At 37.1% G+C, this 21,694-nt stretch overlaps 1 protein-coding gene across 6 annotated transcripts in view; it reads left to right on the top strand.

Moving 5' to 3' along the window:
- The first annotated feature begins 4,693 nt into the window (after window positions 1-4,693).
- The window catches only part of TRDN (triadin), a 107,108-nt gene continuing 90,107 nt past the window's right edge, over window positions 4,694-21,694 (top strand). The window contains exons 1-2 of one of the 6 annotated variants that reach the window (XM_054061947.1): window positions 4,694-4,826; window positions 8,459-8,533. Coding sequence is in view for 2 of the 6 variants with exons in the window: in XM_009557253.2 (XP_009555548.2) it covers window positions 11,654-11,675 (22 nt within the window). In the remaining 4 variants the exon portion in view is untranslated. Of the gene's footprint in view, window positions 4,827-8,458; window positions 8,577-11,155; window positions 11,676-11,924; window positions 12,015-21,694 lie in introns of those variants that run through there. The other 5 variants (XM_054061944.1, XM_054061943.1, XM_009557253.2 and 2 more) reach the window with 5 other exon arrangements.

Raw genomic sequence — 21,694 nt, 5'->3', positions numbered from 1 at the left:
TAATCACTTGAAAAATAAATTTTAAGTGTTTTTTTATAAAAATGTGTCACAAACTATTTAAAATTCTCATGATGAACTTACATTTTAATAGTTCAGTTTTATTCCCTTTTAATAGTGACAGACGAACACTCCCTATGCCATTTTGGTGTTGAGCAACAGACACAGTAGGTGATCACAGGTGTAAACTTATACTGGATTCCAGATACTTGCTAAGGTTTGTGAAATAATAATTTATATTTTACATCTTAGTGTAAAATGTTCATTTTAGACACCTTTGGCACAACAGATATCACCCTAATGGAAATGTAAAAAGTAGATTCACTGAGAGATATTCAAACAAGGCACTTGATCTCTTCTTTAGAGTTGTGGACATAAGTTGCTGTCTAATCTGAAAACGTGGCAGAAAACATTTTTCAAGACCACAGCATGAGAACCCACTTGAATAGAAGTTTTATTTCGTAAATTATTTTATATACTAATATATGCCCCATTCCTGGAGGTGTTCAAGGCCAGATTGGATAAGGCTTTGGGCAACCTGATCCAGTGAAATGCATCCCTGCCCACAGCAGGAAGGTTGGAACTAGACAATCTTTAAGGTCCCTTTTACCCCAAACCATTCTGTGATACCATGATTCTACTGTCCTAAAGGTGTATTTATTTCAAATACTTCCTCTGGTGAAGGTTAGCACAAATCTAGAAATTGAGATGACCTACTCTTGATCCCTCACTGTGTCTCCCTCAACTCTGCTGTAGCAGTAGGACTCACTTCCAAGGACACCTAGCCACAAACTCAGAATCCACAATGCTTCTACTTTTCAAACTAGGGCTATAAATGCTTCCATGTACGGGCCTTTGCTCGAACTCTTGATTTCCAAAATTTTCTAGTTTTTTGGCTTGGTATTTACATAACCAAAATCCCACCTGGCTAGTCAGCCACCACTAGGCAGTCTCTTCTAGAAAACATCCAGAAAGTGCCAACAAAAATTTTTAGACATCCTCTCAGCCCAGATTTTAACTAAGTAGCTGTTTAGGAAGATTTGCAGCAGTATAATTGTTCCCATCCCCACAATAACAATGTGTAGCTTACACATTGGCTACATGCAACATATCATGATCTAGCCAAGACCTAAATGAAAATTATTAGGGTAATATTACTGTGAAAATTGAATCCTTAGAGAATCTCTAGGAATGTATCTAATGTGTGTGTGTAAGTGTATTTTGCACACCAAAGTTCATTTTCTTCCCAACCGATTATGATGAGGTAGGCTGCTGCCATTGTGTAAGACTACTAACTAACATTCTATAGATGAACTACAGGGTTTTGTACATTATATCTGTAATGGTACAAACAGCTGCAAACCAATATACTTGTAAAGTTTACAAAATGAACTGACAGCTGGTAGCCAATATCTTGATATTCTCAGCTAATGAAATAAATTTTAAGTTCTGGAGAGTATACTACAACTTTTTTTTAGAAGTAAATACAAGAGGGCAGCAAAGTTTGCAAAGAAATGTAACAGAGATGGCACATGTCCTTTTACATTGAGAATACCAAATAATAAAGGATTAGACCTTTAGAACATGTGGCTACTATTTATTCCTTCATTCATTTATACATTCCTTCCATAACCTGACTCAAAGTCTCTGCTATGTTGAACATCTAAAGAAAGACAGTTGGTCAACTGACTGCAAAACTTTGGATAACTTTAAAGAAAGATTGTTTTTCAGTATAATCATGGCGTGTTCATATTTTCAATTAAATACTTATATTTATAGTTATTGGTTGCACATGCACTTGTTCTCAAAACACAACAGCAATGCAAGAGTACACACAACACAAGTGCATAGCCTACATTCTATTTTTGAAATTTTGAGCAAGCTCCACTTGTTTGAGTGTGATCTTTAACACTCTGAAAACTTGGGTCTAACTGATTGAGTTGAGTGAGTAAGTGTAAGAGGTTCTTTGGTGCCAGGACCTCTCCTGTACTGCATGAGCAGCAGGTAATAAAAAGTCCTTCCATTCATGCTATAGCAGGAAAAGAATTGCTTTATTTGAAATGTTCTTATACTTCACATGTGACTTTTGTCTGATGAATCACTGAGGCAGCTACTCATGTAAAGGGGTGCATAGTTTGCTGTGCTGTTGTAATTCCATTTGGAAGCAGCAGAATGTAGAAACACTCTCCTTCAAAGAGAACGGGATACTTATCACCAATAACTTCCACAGCAAAATTGTGTTGATCTGGTGTCATACACAGATCATGGGATATATGTAAGCTGCTTGAAGGAACTAAAATTTGCTTTTCACCCTTCTTAATGCCTTTTCATTTTTCCTCCTAGTGAAAGTTCATTGGTGATACGCAAGTAAGAAGTGGTGTTCCTTGGCACTCAGTGCAGGGTCCAGTCCTGTTCAATATCTTTACCAACGACCTAGATGAAGGGATCAAATGCAACCTTAGCAAGTTTGCGGATGATGCTAGACTGGGAGGAAGCTGGAGGGTAGGGAGGCTCTTCAAAGGGTTATGAAGAGGCTGGACCACAGGGCTGAGACAAATGGCATGAGGCTTAACAAAGCCAAATGCTGAGTCTTGCACTTGGGGCACAACAACCCTGTGCAGAGCTACAGGCTTGGGGAAGAATTACTTGAAAGCTACCTGGCAGAGAAGGATGTGGGGGTGCTGGTCGACAGCTGACTGAACATGAGGCAGCAGTGTGCCCAGGTGGCCAAGGCAGCCAATAGCATCTTGGCTTGTATCAGAAATGATGTGGCCAGCAGGACCAGGGGAGATATTCTGCCCCTGCACTCAGCACCAGTGAGGCCACGCCTCAAATTCTGTGTTCAGTTTTGGCCCCCTCACTAGGAGAACGACATTAAGCCTGTCCAGAGAAAAGCGACGGAACTGATGAAGGAGATGGAAAATAAGTGTTATGAGGAGTGGCTGAGGGAACGGGAGCTGTTTGGCCTGGTGAAGAGGAGGCTGAAGGGAGACCTTTTTTCTCTCTACAACTACCAAATAGGAGGTGGCAGAGAGGTGGGTGTTGGTGTCTCTTCTCCCAAGTGACAGGTGGTAGGACAAGAGCGAATGGTGTCAAGCTGCATCGGGAAAAATCAGTTCCCTGAGTGATTGCATTAGATATTATTCCTCTTCTTCAGGACTCAAACAAAAATTATGTATCATCAATTTTTGCTCTCTTGAAAGAAGACTTAGTCATACCTATTAAATAATTCAGGACAGTATTAATATCCTCCAACTGCCTTGCACTTAAAACTTACAGGCGTGTTTAAAATAACCTCTCAATAAACTTCTGGACTATTCAAGACATAAATATGCTTCAGGATCACCAGCTTTAAGTGTCTGATCCTCCACTCCTTCTTAGTCCAGTGAAAGTGTTGACAGAACTTGCACAACCAGACAAGGGAAAAACTTCTGTTCTCTTCCTAGTATGGGTTGATAACAGTCTTTCAGGACAAAAAGAGAAGGACAAAGTTATTTCACATCCCACTTGTGTTCATATGGAGTGGATGAACTGGTAACTTTACTATGAGTGATTTTAAAAGACCATTAGAAATTAGTTTGCCAGTAGTGTTTGCTGGTCACCATCAGGACACTGCTGTGATGAATGAAGAGCTGATTTTTAACTAAGAAAAAAAATGTATTGATGGGGATAGTTAGGTAAGAATGATTCATTTGACAAATGCTGTAAAGGAATCAGGATAGTATCGTTTTCAGAGCAGATCTGTCGAGACAGACAGCAGAGGAATGGGACTGCGTCTATAACCCTGCTTGTGGTGGACACCTCTCACTGCTTGCAGTATCCTGCCTCTGTGCATAATACCTCTGGACTGCAAAACACACAAATTTCTGTCAGGATCACTTTGCAGTATATGGGACATAAATGTGATCATGTACGATAGCTGAAATTTGATGTGTGAAAAGTGTACATTCTGGTTGGTTGTACTTCCAGTCCTGCATCTGTGTAGTTCTGATGTTGTCTTGCTTTTGTTATTACTGTAGCTGAACCAAAGGGTTGCTTTCCCAGCTGTCGTTCTCTGTTTCTTATTTGGAGAACAGGTACTGTGTTACACTGAAATGTAGGGAATAGGAATATTGTCATGTCTGCCTTTTGCAGAGCTTAAGAAAAACCCTAGCTTCCTTCCTACTCTCTAAAAAAAAACGCAAAACCCAACCCAACCCCAACCCCTCTCAAACGTATGTTACATCAATAACAAGAAACATGGCTTTTCCTTGTTCATCATAAGGTAACCTTATTAGGTGAAGTGGAATCCAAATATCCCGGTTATGTTTGCTTCACAAAACCTTCCACCAATCTTGAATTTGAGCAAAAGTCTAAACCAGCCACGTAACACTGGAAAGGTGAAGAAGCATGAATGATTCGAGAAGGAAATCTTCAAGGGATTTATATTTATATCCAAATTCTCACTTCAAAAAGTTTCCACAAATTATAAATATACAATTACAGTTATAGCTATTTCCCACAAAACTATCTCAAGCACAAACCCTTATACTCGAGGTCAAATCCCCCTGCTGCAGAAAATACTTGTGTCACAGTCTGGATTGTTTTACAGTGGCACAGTGGCTCGACATGCTGCACTGCTGAATCTGGCTGCGTGGCCCCTTCACCCCACAGGGAACAACTGCCAACAGCTCCTTGGCAGCTGCAGTTTGTGCCAGTTGTACCAGAGCTGCACGGTTTCCTCAGGCCCTGGGAATGCAGCCGGGTGCTTCCAAAAGTCCCCAATGTCCTTGTCTTGCCTTCTGAGCCCTGGGGACGCAGCTGAGGACCTTCTACTCTGTGCCTCTGGGGTAACACTTTTATTTTCATTTAAACTGTGAATTTGGAAAAAGAAATTATTTAGATGTCCCTTTAGGATCCTTGTATTCCTTTTTATTTGGCCTGTTTCTGTTCTGCTTTTTTCAGGGAGGGAGGTGGAGGAGTAAGGAAAAGACAGCAATTCTTTTCAGTGACTGCTTTGCAGCCATATATTCTTTATTGTTTGCATAGGAAGTTGATTTTGGACATATGTTGGAGCTTGGACAGGAATCTAATGTGATTGACAGTGACACATGGTGATGTACTATTCAAGGAAAACTGGTATATATCTGCTATGATGAGTGATAAAAGTGTTAATGCTCAAATTTATTCTACTTTTAAAAGTTCCTTTATTTTTCAGAGGTACTATTTTCATTGCAGTTGCAGCTGCCAGCACTGACAAGGTTGAATTTACTAATTCATATCTACCACTTCCACTCTGTAAAGAGGCTATATCACCCTATGGAAAAAATTCCTGTTTAGATTAATAATAATAATAATAATAATAATAATAATAATAATAATAATAATAATAATAGAGTTCTTCATCGGCAATTCTGACATTGATCTGTCCAAGACTGTGGCTAGGATGAGGAAGAAAGAAAGAGGAAGCACAAAGAAAACATATAGCTGTTGTTGAAACAAATATTTTTTTTGTATATCTCGTTGCTGTCATGTAATTTCTTTTTTATTGCTGATAGTTGCTGAAATATTTGCCTACTTTACCTTTTATTCTCCTTTCCTCTCTCTTTCTTTTTATACTTGTGACAAATAACTGATGTCAGTTTTTCTTGAGTATTTTGCATCCTAGGTTTGTATATTACTGGGTGAGTAATTGTGGTACACAAAGGGTTATTCACAGCAGCAGAATTTTGTATTTTGGGAATCAAAGAATGATTTATCAACTACCAGGAGCCGATATCTATCCTACCTGTGGAAATGCATGACTCAGGGAGGTCTTAATATCCCAGGGATGGGATCTGGGAATAACAGAAAAAAACTGCTTTTAAAAAAAAAACCTCACTGAAGACGCAGACTATCTGCAGGACCATTCTAAGAGATGTAACTGTATCACACACACTGGGCAGTCCAGGACAAAACAACCAACTTAAACCTGCAAGAAATAGGGCATATAACTTTGTATTGTCCAAGCCTATTTCTATACTACTATTACATTTCTAAACCAATAGTACTCAGCTTAGAAGCGACTTTCATTCACGTTTCCTAAATCCTCAGTGTCTGCTCTCAGTAAAGCTTGGAAAGAGCCAAAATCCAGGTGGACTTCCTGAGGTTTTGGCTGGAGTTATTTACAAGGGGAATCCTTTGCTAGTGTGACTATGGGAAATGCAGTCAAGCCTGAGTGTCTAAAAAGGCATATAGCATAACATATCAAGCAGAAAAATAAGTCATTAAATAGAAAAGAATCTTCACTTCCTTGTGAAGATCAGACTGAGCAGCTAGTTTTGAGCATTTCAAAAAGGGTTCGAATTAGTGAAGATGCTTGAGTGTTATTTTTATCCCGTATTTTTCCCAAGTACTTAACATAATATGTATTTATCTGTCTCTTTTTGAATCAGTCTTTTGTCCAAGATTGTCTTTTTTTAATCGGTTTTTGACAGCATGCTCAACTGTGATCATGTCTGAAAGAAAAATATTTTACATGCTGATTTCTACTGAAACTTTTTAAAAAGTAACATCTGAAGACAAAATTGAAATGTATCAGTGGAATTCGGAGCTGAGTCTGAACTTTTGGGTTCAGAACAACTTAGTTTTCTTGCTACATATATCTGTGGGATATATATTTTTAGTCTTGTTCTTTCAGCATAGAAACTTTGTTTAAAATAAAATATTGAAAAAGCAGTCATTTAAAATAAAAATCCTTGTTTCCTGGAAGTAGTTTTATAATCAGTGGGACTTTTTGGATTTCGGAAGTGGTTCATTATTCAGTCACACACTTGGACTGAGGTTACATCAACAGTTTTGCAATATGATGTCTAACCAGGAGTATTGTCTATCATAAAGTGAAATACCCAGTATCATCGATATATTCTTTTGTATCTGCTGAGTTTCTGTCTTATAATTTTGGAGCAATTTCTTTTTGTGAAACCTAACTGACCAAACGCCCCTTAATGAGCTCCGAGCGCCAAGGTGATGTGACCCTAGTGTGATTCTCAGCTGTCCTCAGGCAAAGGCTGATTTGCCTTCAGACCAGTCTGCCTGTAGAGACAGGGCTTCTTAACTTCCTGCCAGTTCTTTACACTATCCGTAGGACAGATCTACTACAGACTTCAAGTATCTCCGATGTATTAGGGAAAAACGTTTAAAAATAGTATGTATGCAACTCTCTAGCTGAAAAATGATGCAGAATGATATATGAAAATATTTAAACATAGACCAAACTTTAACCTAGACCAAATATGACAACCTAGGGCTTGTTTAGTTATGTTCTTTGGGTGTACCTTAATATATCCAAAGTAAGTCTATACTTTGGTCTTGATCCTAAAAATCTTGCAATATCTTGCATTGATATTCATGAAATATCAATAACAAATGTAAAAACAATTACCTTGGAGTTGTGTAATAGTCCGTAGAAGGTCACAACTACATCTCTGACTGATTGTGACTTCAAGGGCATCAGATTATGAATGTGTGCTCGTCTTCATACTGAAAAACACAGGCAACTGAACAAAAATCTCATTTATAAATAACAGTATTCCCAAACTCAAACCAAACAAATGAAAGAAGAGTGGAAATATCTGTTTCTGTGGAGACCAGATGATGTCTCCAACAAATATTACTGTTTTTCTTCATATGCTCATCAAAGATCAGTGACAGACATCACTCATCCTACATTTGGTTCTGCATGTGTCTTTACTATTCACTGTATTCAGTGCCATTCACTCTCTCCCTACCATTATACTTCCATCCAATATTTAGCTCTTATCTTGATGTCTGACAACAACATACTACCAGGATCCTTCAGATTTATCAGAGTTAAGGTTGTTTCCATTCCTTAATCCTGCAGTGTTGCTTAACATACACTGAGATAAAATATAATTTTCTTTTCCTTAGTTTGATCTTGTAGGACTGAAGTCTGAGAATTCCTCAGTAATGTGTTAGCTGACAAGCTCAAATATTATTCTGCATTTTCTTGTTGTCTGACAGTTTTACTCATTCTCAAATCCTTACTTGCATCAGTATGAAAGTCTCTCCTCTCATTACCTAATAATTCAATGTGAACTATTGTCTTTCCCTATTCCCTTTTTAATAATATCATCAAGACAACCCAAAAATCAGGTCATAAAACATTTGTAGACTCGTACTTTGATTATATGAACAACACAACTTCTTAATCTAAAAGTAGGAGTTTGTATTAGAATCTGTCAAATAGTAAACCCCTGACATTTTCCTAAAATAAAATGTTCAAATAATTGCTTTTCTTTCATCCATCAGTTAGTATTCTCACTGAAAGACACATTGTCTGAGATCAAGGCACATGATTACACAGAGACAACTGTGGCAGCATACAGTATTTCCTTCTCCCCTCTTCCTGAGGTTGTTGCTTTTTCCCTAAGCAGGCAACTAGAGAGCAAAGAGAACATTCATTTTATTTTCTTTAACACAGACTTACGTATCTCAAGAACCTGGTGTGAGAAGGCATACACAACTTGCTGTTGCAACTTCGTCCATCACCACGAATGTGAGATCTGATCCTGGAACAGTTCATTTTTCATGTAGCCCCTGTGAGTGAGAACGGATAACCTAGTGCTAACTTGAGCCAATGGTATTATTACATTGTGCCTGAGACTTGATGGGAAGAAAATAAGGAGAAATTGTGTGTGTGTGTGTTCAGGTTTGAATATCTCTTGCAAGAACCAAAATAGTTTTCAGTGTTCTGGTTTTGTTACATTTTGGAACATAAACAAGGAGAGAGAAAGGATATTTTACTAAAGGAGAATTCCTACCAGGTCAGATAGAGGCTTCCACTAAAATATATTCTGAGTCAGGTCCAATATATAAGCTAGGTCAAGGAATTAATCTCTACTATGTTGGATGAAGAACTGCACAGATTTTGTGCTGGCTTTCTGCATAATGTGAATTTCATAGATTAAAGGTAAAGAAATCTTTAAACTTGATCCAGGGACTAAACTTTTTACGTTAAAAAAACCTTCTAACCAGCCTAAATATTTTGAAAATTTCTTTTGCTTAGACTCTTAAAGAAGAAATATAACATTCTGTGCAATTTTCATACTGTAATGTTCATTTTTTCAAAATAAATTTACGTACATATACACAAAAGGAGAACTTTGTTTTGTGTATTTTTGCAAAGGCTGTGATTACCTCCAGCAAAATTGACACCCAGCTCCCTTGACTTTGCCCCTCTTAAAGGGATCAACTGTGTAACTTCCAATGCAGCTGCCTAAAGCTCTACTTGTAAGATATTCGTGCATATTGTAGCTTTAGACTGCTTCCCAGAATGAATGTTTTGCATATATAAGAGATGCAGAGACTACTAAGCAGTCCTCTTTCTGGCCACTGAGCTGATATTGTGGAAAATTGATTTCCAATAGGATTCTCTCACTTCCTCTGCTCTTATATCTGGGTTTCAGAATATCAACCCAAGATTGAGGGTAAGCATAAACCGCAGCAAAGGAAGTGAGGCATGGAAGCAAGAATGCAGGTTGTAAGAGCTGAAATGGAAACAATGAGAGACAACAGAAAATACGCATACACTTCTACCAACAGATATATCTGTGCATAGCCCAAATCCTCACAATCTTGCTACATGAAACAAGAGCAAAATGTAGATGTGAATATCTTCCCCAGTTCTCTCCTCTTATTTAACCAAACTGAGCTTTTATTATTTTATTTCCCTTTGAACAGTAACTCAAGAGAAAGCAATCCTGACTTTGCAATATGGATTAGTGTGCTTGGGGTATTCAGCTGAGATGGATATCTATCACATCTCAAACGAGTAGCATAGCTGTCAAAATAGAGATGACTCAAAATATTTAACTGTTGATGTAAAATGGAACTGCTCCTACACGAGAGAATAAAGTAATTGAGGCTTTGCCTTAGTCTTACACATCCTAGCACCCTTTACTAACCATTGAGCTATTGTGGACAGCTGTTTTGTTGATGTGAATGTGATTCCACAGAGCTTTTCAGTGTTCAAGAAAGAGTATTTTTTGAATTAATAAGTTGTTGTCTAAAACCTTTTCATCATCCTTAGTGAGGAGGATCTTTTGAAGGGAGCAAATAGGGGGTTATGAGGATGATCAGAGAAGCAGACTACTAAACGTCAAGCAATCAAAACTTGTCAGTGCAAGAGATTAGGTCAGTATAGCCGAAGAAGAAAGGAGTGGAGTACTGACTGTAAGCTTTGACTAGAAACAGCTAACATTTTAGGACATTCATCAGTTTTGAAGTGTGTTAGAGTAGAGGGAAGAGAAAAATCCTAGTGCTGATCGTAAACTGTTCAGCGACCATTCACTTCTGCATCTTGTGCTATGGATAAACAGATTCCACTCCTTACACTTTGCCACAGAGCCAGGTGTTCATATCTCCTGGGGGGAAGATGAGAAGCACAAATGCCAGCCCATGTAGTGCAGACGAGCTGACTACAGGTTCCCTAAGTAAGAACTGTTTAAGATGGTTTCTGATTTCATGTGACGATGACATTTATGTAGAGGTATCCTGGCTCGAGAGCAATTTTTTTGCTAATTTCATTTTCAAGCTCTTGCCCACATAAAGTATTCCACAACTGTGAAATTGCAAGTAATGCAATGAAAAGATTGCTCAGTTTTCCAATTATTATTCTTATTTAAATTGTTAATTATTTTGTTCCTCTAAATTCTTTTAAAAATCTACGTTTTCAGTTTTATAATAGCTTGTTTAAAATCAAGGGGTTTTTGAACTGTTTAATTCCATGAATCAAACCTAAAAATATCTTATCTGCTTAATATTATTGCATATTACCGTCATGCATTTAGAGTACATAAACTACTACTATTTGTATCTTTATCAGTGTTCTGTAATACTTAGAGGAACTTCACAGGTATGGATGATAATGCAGCAAATCCAAGGAGTATCAAAAAAAATCCAAAGTCAGGAAGTTAGCAATTTTATAGGTTTAAAGTGATGTCCTAATTGGCTCTGAACTGTGACTAAGAATCAAAGTGGAGAAAATTACCTAAATTTACCCTCCCCCTTAGTCAGCGGTAAGCTTCATAGGACCCTCCCCAAACCAAATAAGGCCAGGAAGAATGTGCTAAGCACTGACTGTGCTAAGAATAAAGTTGAGCTGGGATGGATAAGGTTACTTTGAACTCTATATTTCATGTTTCCTGACATACCCCCCCAAAGAACTGCAATTATGCTAGTGAGGCTGCAGGAGCGTTAAACTGTTCTTTCCCAGTTCTTTTGCCTTTTGCTGCTTTTCCCTGCATTCCTGTTTAGAGCTGGACCTCTATTTTTTATTTTTAGTATACATAGTTCTTAGGATATCAGAAAAAAATCATACTGAAGATTCACTGTGAGGCATAGCTATTTTTGTTAGAAGCTGATACTTAAGACTGAGCTTTAAGAATTGCCTTTGGAAGGCCTTGGGTTTCTCGATGAGGGCAACAGTCTGCAGAGGAAACAGAAAGTTCAGAGGGGTGCAAAAGAAGAAGGAACAGAATTAGAAAAAGCAAAGGACCTCCCTCTTTCTCATTCTGCAGCTCTTGCAAGAGCCAGCAACCATTATCTAAATTCCCACAGTAGATCTTGACCTTTTAACAGAGTATTTCTTATCATCATCATCATCATCATCATCATCATGTCGGAGATTGCAGCAGAAGGTATGGTAACTATTTTCAAATACAATTAACCAAAAAATGTACTTTGAAAATGTCATAGAGCTAGTGTGTCAATATGATTTGTTGATTTTTGCAAATAATGCTTTCATTCCAGAATAATTTCATTTTGTTTGTTGGATTGCTTCCCAATTTTTCCCGTTTTTAATTTTTCACTCCTGTAGCCTGAGTTTCTACCAGTTACTGAGGCTAGATCTCTGTACACCTCTAAAAATAGCTTTAGTCTCACTTGCAGAACAACACTGCTTAGGCAGCTCCATTAGAGTGAAACAAGAAGGGAAACATCTGAATGTCAGGTGGTTCCACCCTCAAGCCTTTGCTCAGGTAAAGCTTTGGTAGTTCATTATAGTTGAAGATTTGCCAGAGTCAGAATAGCTTAGTTTGGTAGCCCTGATTTTAATATAAAGAGCACACAGTATTTGTGAACTGTTCATAAAGTTACTTAAAGGTAAAAGCTATCAACTGTGCAAGCCTTATTCAGGTAAACTTGTAAAGGAGTCAGTGAAAGTTTTGCTGAAATAAGTATGCCAAAGCTAGGCCTGCAAGAATAAAAGGCAATTGTGTTAACAAATAAATACATAGTCTGAAATACGAATATTTAATGTACTTTAATATTTCCTGAGCATTCATATTTAAATAACATTTTAGATGTATAACAATATTTTATCAACCACAGTCAGATAGGGGATATATTTAAAACGCAACCTTCTTTAAATTTAATACTGAATATTTTAGTTTAGTTTCATTCTAACATGGTTTTTTTTTTTTCCAGTGTGGGTTACTCCACTGTTTATACAAATTTAATAATAACACCACGAAAAAATGCTTTTGAACAGTCTTCTGGAAGTTATTTTTACTGTACTTCTGAAGGTTATGTGGCATTTCAGTATATGAAATTTGTACTTTTCATCTTCCATTTTTCATTGTTAGTATTTGTAAGAGGATCTGCATTAAACACTACTAGAGAGTGAGCCCATTGTCTACTAAAGAGCTCGTGTTTGGACCACATCAAATTGTACAGTACTTGTCTGATAACTGGTTAGCTACAGCAAGGAGATAATGTCTGTATGAATTTTTTAATCAACGGTTGGACAGATCTATAATTCTGTTCTGGCAGCAAATAGTGCCAAAACAGGTGGTTCAGCCTGACAGACCTAACCCAAATACTAGCACTAGTTTATCTGGATATTCTTATCGGGCTTGATGGAAACACTGGTTATTTTGAAGCTTCTATCAAGAAAATCTGCGAAGTTACATTGGTCTTCCCTAATAACATCAGTGTCAGAGAAGCAGTGTGGTGGCACCTCTCGCAAGGTTCTCCAAGCGAAAAAAAACCCACCTCATTAACAAGATTTTTTAGTCCAAATTTAATAGCAAAAATATAAGAATTTTCAGATTGAAAGTGACTTTTCAATCATTTAACTTAATATAATATAATATAATATAATATAATATAATATAATACAATATAATACTATATAATACAATATATATTATAGTGCTTTACAGTGTTCTTGCAGGTGTTCTTTAGATGTCACATTGCTTATCTTTCTGTATTTTTTGTGTGCAAAACAATAGACTTCAGTGATAAAGGGCATCAGCTCCACAGTAACATGACCTTCAACATGATGGGTAAATAAGCTATATAATTAGTTTAGCTTAATTAAGTTTAATTTAGTTTAGTTTTGTTTTCTTATATTTGGAATGGATGTATATCTATTGCCTGATTTTTTAAACACTGGATCCATGAGATGGAAATTTTACTTATTGCATAAAATGAAGAATTCACACTGGGGCTAATGTTTTACTGCAGTTTACTTTCCTCTGGGGTTACTGTGGGCACTCAGAAGGCAGTCTGAAAGTTCAGATCTAAACTTCAGCAACATATAGTTTGGACAAATAAAAACCAATTAAAATAGCTCTTGCTTCACACAATTCCTGGTTTTTATTTTATTTTGTTTCAACCTACATCCCAGCCCACGATTTACTGGGGTCCTTGTGACTTTCTTAGTATTAAACTGCTTGCTCCTTGTGGCAGCTATTCTTAACTACTTTACACTGTCAGCCACTCATCAGCTGGACTGTCAGGCTCCTTACCTTTTGGGGTGCTCTCCCGACCCTCCAGAGAGCACAACAGAACTGTGATGCAGGATTCAACACTGCCATAGTCAGCATAGTTGCTGTTTTAGTGATATGGTCCAACCCTAGCAGAGTGATACTGTTGGTGCTCATCTCAAGGCATCACTTTCTAATCACCTATGTCAATACCATGACCTGTTCAGAGGTAGATGAACAAGGACCATGGGATGCTTTTCTGGGTTGACACCATGGTAATGACAATGAGACTAAGTGGCTTAAAAATGTAGCCACCAAGCAACGACTCTGACCTGTCTACTTACATTGCAAGACGCATGCACTGATTATTCATTTCCACAGCTACAAATTGTTAGTTGTGGAAATACTGATGAAATATGCATCAAATACAGTGAAAGACAAAAGGAGATCTTTGAAGAAGACCATTTTAAAAGTGTCCTTAGAAAGCTGGCAGGACTTGGGTCTTCTGCTGACATATATTTAGGAGAAGATTCCAAAGGATTATCTACAGCATCCTCATATTACATGTAATTGCAACCACAGAAGACACTATTAAAATGTGGAAGTAAAACTGTATGCAAAAAAACAATCTTAGTATAGATACCAAGTAGTCTATCTTTGCAATACTCTCAGGATCTTTTGTTGTTGTAGTTATTGTTTTTATTATTCCTGTTGTTATTATTGTTACTACTTTTTGGTTGTTACTGACTATTCTGTAACAGTCAGGGAATCTGCTGTGATCCTCTTACAAGCTTGCCTAGAAAGCCAGAGGTATCTGACCAAACCACTCTGCAGTGTTCATGAACATGGGGATTGGACTGGACTCAATGGTAGACGTAGTTAGAACTGCCACCGCTGAAATACGAATGCAAAAAGCCCAACACCTCTGAGAATGGCTTCTATCAACGTACAGCTTAATCTGCCTGTGTGCCATACCTCCAGCAGCTCTATAGTTGGTCCTTTCTAGTCCAATCCACTGCAGGTCACAGTGCAAGGTTGTTGGCTGTCCCCTGACATTTTCCTCCCACTCAAGGAAGAATGAACAGAGATTTATCTCTGCCTGGTGCAATGCACCGGAGACTGTATGCTGATCTAATCTGGGGAGGTGAGGAGAGGAGAAAGACAGGGTTTCTATGCCAGCTGTTTGTCTACCACAACTTATTTTCCCCGTGGAACAAGAGAGAAGCAGGATTCAAACAGAAATGTGACGGTGAGTCACAATTTGGTTCTTATTTTGCTGCTGAGAGCTGTGCAACTACACATTTCCTCTGTCTTGGAGCAGGCTGCAAGGAGACAGACTACCCCCAGGGCCACATACAGCTTGTCAGTTACAAAAATCAAAATTAGCTTTGGGATGTCAGTCCTTTTTCCAGTCTGTATTATAACTATGAAAAGTTTGAAGATGTAAACCATCTCAAAGGGCAGATTTAACAAGATCTATATGCTTTAAGATTAATATACATAAAACTGATACTGTATCAGAAATAACACGCAGGAGCCACAGGGTAAAATCATAACTTCATGAGTATGATGGCCAGAAGCTAACAGCAGTGTCTAGCTGGCAAAAAGTAAAGCAAAGTCACACTATGGGCAAGAGGAAGATAGCTACTTCTTGTGGTAATTCATGAGTTGCTGCTAGAGCTACTAGTTGTGTTGACTGCAAAAGGCGCCTAGATGAATAAATTAGATTAGATGATTCATTTTCATGGCAAAAGGCATATGAGGTGTTTCCGGATTTCAGTGTTGATGAGGAAGTAGAGAGTATACATTTTGAGGAGGGGTAAGGAAAATGCAACAATTCTGGCAACGATTTTTTTGAAGGAATCAGTGTGTTCTTGTTCAGAAGTACCACATAAAATCAACTATCTGGTTACCTGAACAGTTAGATCAGAAGCTCCAGGACTGCCTGTGAAAAAAGTACATCTTTGGACGGATCAGAAGCTCCAAATTCTAGCTGAAATTTCTCGGAACTTCCCCTGTGCCTGTGGACACCCGAGCTGGTTAGTATGGCTGCAGCCTGGATGCTTTCTCCTAGCCTGTGAGCCGAGCAACCGCAAAGCCACGTTTGTTACCTTAACTTTTAGATTTAAGAATTTATGGACAATGTTACTCATAGCTGGTATGGTATGTATGCACGTTCAGTTGGTAGGGAGAAACTCTAATATATTGTTACTGTAGATAACCCATTAGAAAATCAACTAGCTATGGACTGCAGGAAGCCTTAAAATCTGTAAACCAGAGGTTTAAGCTGATGTGCTGTGTTGGGTAGTGTTGTGTTGCTAGTCTGTGATGGGCTAAGAGTATATGTGTGCAGTTAACTCAGATTTACTTGTGTGCAAATAGCTGGGCTGTAGGTCTGATAATTTATTCACTTTTTAAAAAAGAACCTTATGCTTATAAGTATTTGGAACTTATTTTAAGGTTACTTATATAATGAGAAATATATTTAGAAGCCTAGTAGTGTTTTCAAATTATTAGAGACATCAATTCACACTGATTTAAAGATGAAATCTGTGCAACTACGTAGATTGTCAAAAGTCCCAATCTACGCCTTAAGGTACTTAATCCTTGAAAGAAATCTAGTCAATAAATATTTTGAGTACTTTTACTCATTGCTTACAATATAAACACTGAGTCACAGGTGGATTCATGCTGCTTCCACTGCTCTGCTCCTGAAAGTAGAAAATCGTTTAGTTTGAAATGTGTTATAAGGCAGTCCTGGCTTCAGTCCAGGACATGCTGAGGACAGAAAAAAACAGAGTTGCCCTCTCTGAGGCAGGTCAACTGCTTTCAGAAATGGAGAAGCTTTTCTTTTCTTTCTGATGCTAATGTTGACTGGTTTCTGCTCTGTTTAAGCAGATTGTAGTACTAGGCAGTGTTCATTTTACCAGATTAAGCAACATTTAAAGCAGTAGAGGGTGGATTCCTTTAAATAAAAATGATTGAAAAACCTTTTAAATCAGCAATTTTAATAATGATTTAAATCAACAAACAAGAAACCTGGATTTCAAAACATCGATTTTAATCTTTTTTGCATAAATCATCAATTATTCTTTTCCCCTACAGAATGGGAGAGAGACACTGATTCTTGCTGTCTGATTACTAAGATGGTGATAAAACACAGCCTCTCTTGCTAAATTTATGTTTCATTCTTAGAGAGAAAGATAGCCTAAATGTCTATTAATTCTATAGTTCAAGAGATGTTTATCCAGATTTTTAGTCTTTACATGATAGGCTTTTTTTATGACAGATAATGGTAAATTGTGAATTTCTTTTTTACTAGATACTGATTTCATTTTTACTTGCAATATCTGTCAAGCTTCATTAGGATGGAAATTGGAATTCAATTAAAATGGTACAAACCTAGCATTTTAAAATAGTTTATTTACGTACTGTAGATGTACCGTATATATAGAAAAAGTCAATTTTAATTAGAACCCATTTTGATAAGCTAAATGATTTATTAAACAAATATAATACTATTTGTAAATTATTTTCTGGCCACTGCATCCTACAAGAATAAATTAATAAAGCTCATTTTCCTTCATGTAATTTTTATTCAATGGTTAGAGAATTGAAACATCTTTTCTACTTTCAAAAAATCCAATTGCTTCTGGCACAGATTAAGATAATAATTGAGTTTAAATAGTAAAATAAATTTAAATTAAGAACATATTATTTGCATTTACAAACAGGTTATAATTTCAAAAAAAAGGCTAGCTTTATTTGACACCATCTGCTTAGCCAGTGATTTCCAACAGCTCAGTGATTTCTTTAGCTGTCTTCATGATGGTTTGACTGTAGCCTTTTGTTTAAATAAAAGCAATTTCTATAGACAGTAGTGGAAAAATGTATAGTAGTGGAAAAGTGTAATCCTTAGCACAGGTTTTCTTGATTTCGTCTTTAATTTTTAGAAGTTTTATTTTTAACAGCATTTGAAGAAAACTTCAGTTTATGATTCAAAAAACACTAACTATTATACTCCCTGCCTTCACCCACTGCAGTATCATCTGAGTGGAGCTTAAAAAAGATTATTGAATATTAATATCAAAATGTCTCCAGTATTTGCAAATGTACAGATAGGTGTAAAACAGCAACAATGTTTTCTTCTGCAGTGCTTTTCCACTAACTTAAAACCAATTCAAATCTACAGTCAAAGAGAGCTTTACAGAGAATTGCAGACTTGACACTGTTACTGCTTCACATGGGCAGACCAGACTGGTAACAGGGAACATGAAGGAGATAAGCAGATCTGAACTATAAAGTCACTACGTCTAAAGACTTAAATAAAAGCTATGGACAACCAGCTATATTTCTCATACGTGTAATCCCATTGTCATGTTCTTTTGTCAGCTTTAAACAATTGTATTGGAAATCATGGTTATTTCATACTTTATTCTTAGCCCTGTGTCTTAGTATAAATCTTACTTTGTTGCACTGCGATATAACCATTCAGACTTCAGATCCCTGAGTGGGAATTTGTTGAAGCAGCACGTGGACAAAAGGGACCAGCAAGATTTATGTTCTGATTTTTTTCCTAATACGTGCCTACAGCACAGCTGATTTATGTAAGTAAGTCTGTTTCTGGAATTATGAAGTAAATAAGTGACTACAAAATATTTGACTAATGGTAGAAACAGCAACACCAATAGGTAACAGAAGGGATACCACATGACACTACTAACTGATTTTTCTCTATTCCACATTCTTGTCCTTTTCTCCATACTTCTGATTCTTTTTCCACTCTGTAATGGTTGTCCTTTTTCTCTTGCCCTCTCTGTTCCAAGATCTGAAAGACAATGCTGCAGGTAATATACAGAGGATGCAACTCTGGTCCCCTCCCTGAATGCAAAATATGATCAGAAGAACATTGTAATGCACATAGTAAGCAGCTATGTTGTTCTTCAGACTCATTACATTTGGAAGAAAAAAGCTGAACTAACAAAACAGAACATATGATCTACAGAAGACTAAACAAACAGTCTGTAGAAGATACCATTTTTTTTCATCCCAAACAGTCTCATATGCTAAAACTTACCTGTTTCAGCCAGATCAGTTCGGTTGCACAAAATCATGGTAAGTCCTCAGTTTTGAGCTTAGAAATCTGAATCAAAAAGCTGTAGCTTTAAGTCCTGAATAAGCCTCACTTGAGTCCTGTGGTTGATTTGGGCTTTTTTCAGAATCAGTTCTACAGCACAGTATGAACTTGTCTCTGGCCTAGAAGTTCTCCTTAGTGCCATGAAAAAGCATTTATCATAAGAAAGGAAAATATTAAATTGCAGGCACAGAAAAAACTTTTTCACTGGAGAAGTCTCTTCTTTCTGTCTTCAAAGATAGTTTTAAAAAATCCTTTACAAATATGTAATGAGTAAAGACCTGCTACTCCCTATACATGCTTATGTTCTCACAACTTCAAAAGTATGTCTGTACCTTTTCCTGGAGTCAAAGTGCCAAAGGCACAATGAATCTAAGACTTTGTGGCCTCCTTTGGTATGTAAATGAACTCAATATTTTCCTATATTCAATTATGTAGATTTCAGTTGTGGTTCTCTATGCATGTCTGGAAGGCTAAATCTTGTTTCAGTCTTCACTAAGAGTTTATTCACAATCGACACAATTACCATAAATATGGTTTTCTGGGAACTATTTTACTGTTTTTAGAGTCATCATTTAATATATCTATTCAAATGTTAAGAACCTCATTTTGCTTTGACCTTTTCCTCCTGTAACAGGTAGGATGTATAGACCTGCATAACAAGTCTATCTATGTAACCCCTGCTGAAGTCAACTGAATTGTTACATGAGCATACATATATTATAGGATACAACAAACCTCCCAGAGAGGCAATATCCCATGTATATGATACAATTTAGGCTATACACCTTTCATATTTTTATAATACCAATATTTAAACTATAGTTGTGACGAACTCAGTAAAATTTTAATTTTTGAGAAAACATTATTAAGGGAAAACTTCAAACCTCCTTCTTCCTAGAGATTTTGTTGCATCACTATTCATGATAGGACTAAAAAAATGTGCATAATTCACAAGGAGATGTCCAAAACTGAACCCCTGTAAAAATTCAATGTTGGTTTTGGTTTGTCTTGTTTATTTTTTTAATTATGGCAAAAGATCCATGGTAGAGGTCGAATGTGACCCTGTCTGCCTGGGACAGCTACATGACTGGATGGCTGACTACATGCTATCACTTGGAGCAGAACCAATATGTGCTCTGCTTTTAATTTGTGTCACAATCTGTAAAGCCAGTGAGGACGTTATTGTAGCAGTAGAGAGTGAATTCTGAGGATACAAGGTTTTCTTTCTCCTTCAAAAAAGGGCTCTAAAAGTATTTTTTCTTTCTGTATTTTTAATCTGTAAGTATATTTGATAAAATCGTCACTGTAGTAAGAGGCATGTCAACTCAGAACTTAATACAAGCACTTTTTTCACCGAAAGAGTAGCCTTGTTATCAGATGCCCAGGCAGAATAAATGTATGTGAGAAATATTTATCATAAAATACATGTCTTGTTCTAGACTTCATAATTTTGATTACCTAAAAGCCACCTGAAATACTCTGGAGAATGTAATGCTCAATTCTGCTGTCAGTAAACCAGAGGAAGTGATCAGTAATAGCCAAAACTGGTTTTGCCCAACCTATTCTCTTTCTTCATTCCACAAACAAGTGCAGCAAAGCACTCTGTCCAGAGGCACAGCTCCATGCTTATTCCCCTCATGTATCTCAAGTGAGAAATCCATGAACTTTGTATTATAACTTTTTTATCTTTTGCTTGCAAGTTGCTTTTGAAGCAGAGGTTTCCAGTGATTTATCGTTGCTTTCCTTTAGTGGTTTGTACAGAGCTTAAGCAAGAAAGATCACAAGGGGAACTTCATTAGGTGGTAGTTATTATGGAAAAAAGAGACCTTAGTAACTTTGGAAATTATCAAAAAAAACCAGCTACAAATATGTGAGAATGCAATTTCAGGAAAGCCTTTTTGCTTTGCACTGTTAGCTACAAATAATGATGAGGTTTCAGCACACACTTAAAATTAAAATTAAATGTTAATTAAATGTGCATATGCGGGCATTAGTGTATCAGGGTGGGAGGGCAATGTGCAATTTTGCCTGAGTTAATGAATTAAGATAATTTCAACTACACAATCAAAACAATGATAAGGGCTAGGTTTTTGTCTTAAAAACTAATCAGCAGGAATTTTCTTTCAAAATATATTTGCCATCATTTCATTTGTCACCCAGTAAAGGTTAATGCATTTCACACTGTGAAGAGCTAATGGCAGTTTCACAAAAGACAAATGAGTACAGTAGGTTTTCAACACGGTTCCTGTCCACTCTTCAGTGTGTTGTGCTAAGGATAGAAAAGTAGAGAAATTGTTGCTTCTGCAGAGGCTACCAGAACTATAAAGTGATATTGGATTCATTTATTAATAAACTGATATTGGATTCATAGGATTCATTAATTCATTCATTCATTCATTCACGACTGCCATGACGCTGCCCAGTTGTGTAGGGATGGAGTCAGGAAGGCCAAGGCATAGCTGGAGCTGAATTTGGCAAGGGAAGTAAAGACTAACAAGAAGGGCTTCTACAGGAACGTCGCTTAGAAAGGGAGGTTAAAGAAAACGTATTCCTGATAAGATGCATCCCAGAGTCCTGAGGCAATCAGCTGATGTGGTGGCCAAGCTACTCTTTATGATATTTGAAAAGTCATGGCAGTCAGGAGAAATTCCTGCTGACTGGAAGAAGGGTAACATTGTGCCCATTTTTAAAAAAGGTAGAAAAGACAACCCTGACCTGTCAGCCTCACCTCTGTGCCTGGGAAGATCATGGAACAGATCCTCCCAGAAGCTATGCTAAAGCATGTGGAGGACACTGAGGTGATTAATGGCAG

The sequence above is a fragment of the Cuculus canorus genome, chromosome 3 (assembly GCF_017976375.1).
Source record: "Cuculus canorus isolate bCucCan1 chromosome 3, bCucCan1.pri, whole genome shotgun sequence".
Taxonomy (NCBI): Eukaryota; Metazoa; Chordata; class Aves; order Cuculiformes; family Cuculidae; genus Cuculus; species Cuculus canorus.
The sequence above is the reverse complement of the archived record's forward strand: the minus strand, read 5'-3'. Positions and strand labels throughout refer to the sequence as shown.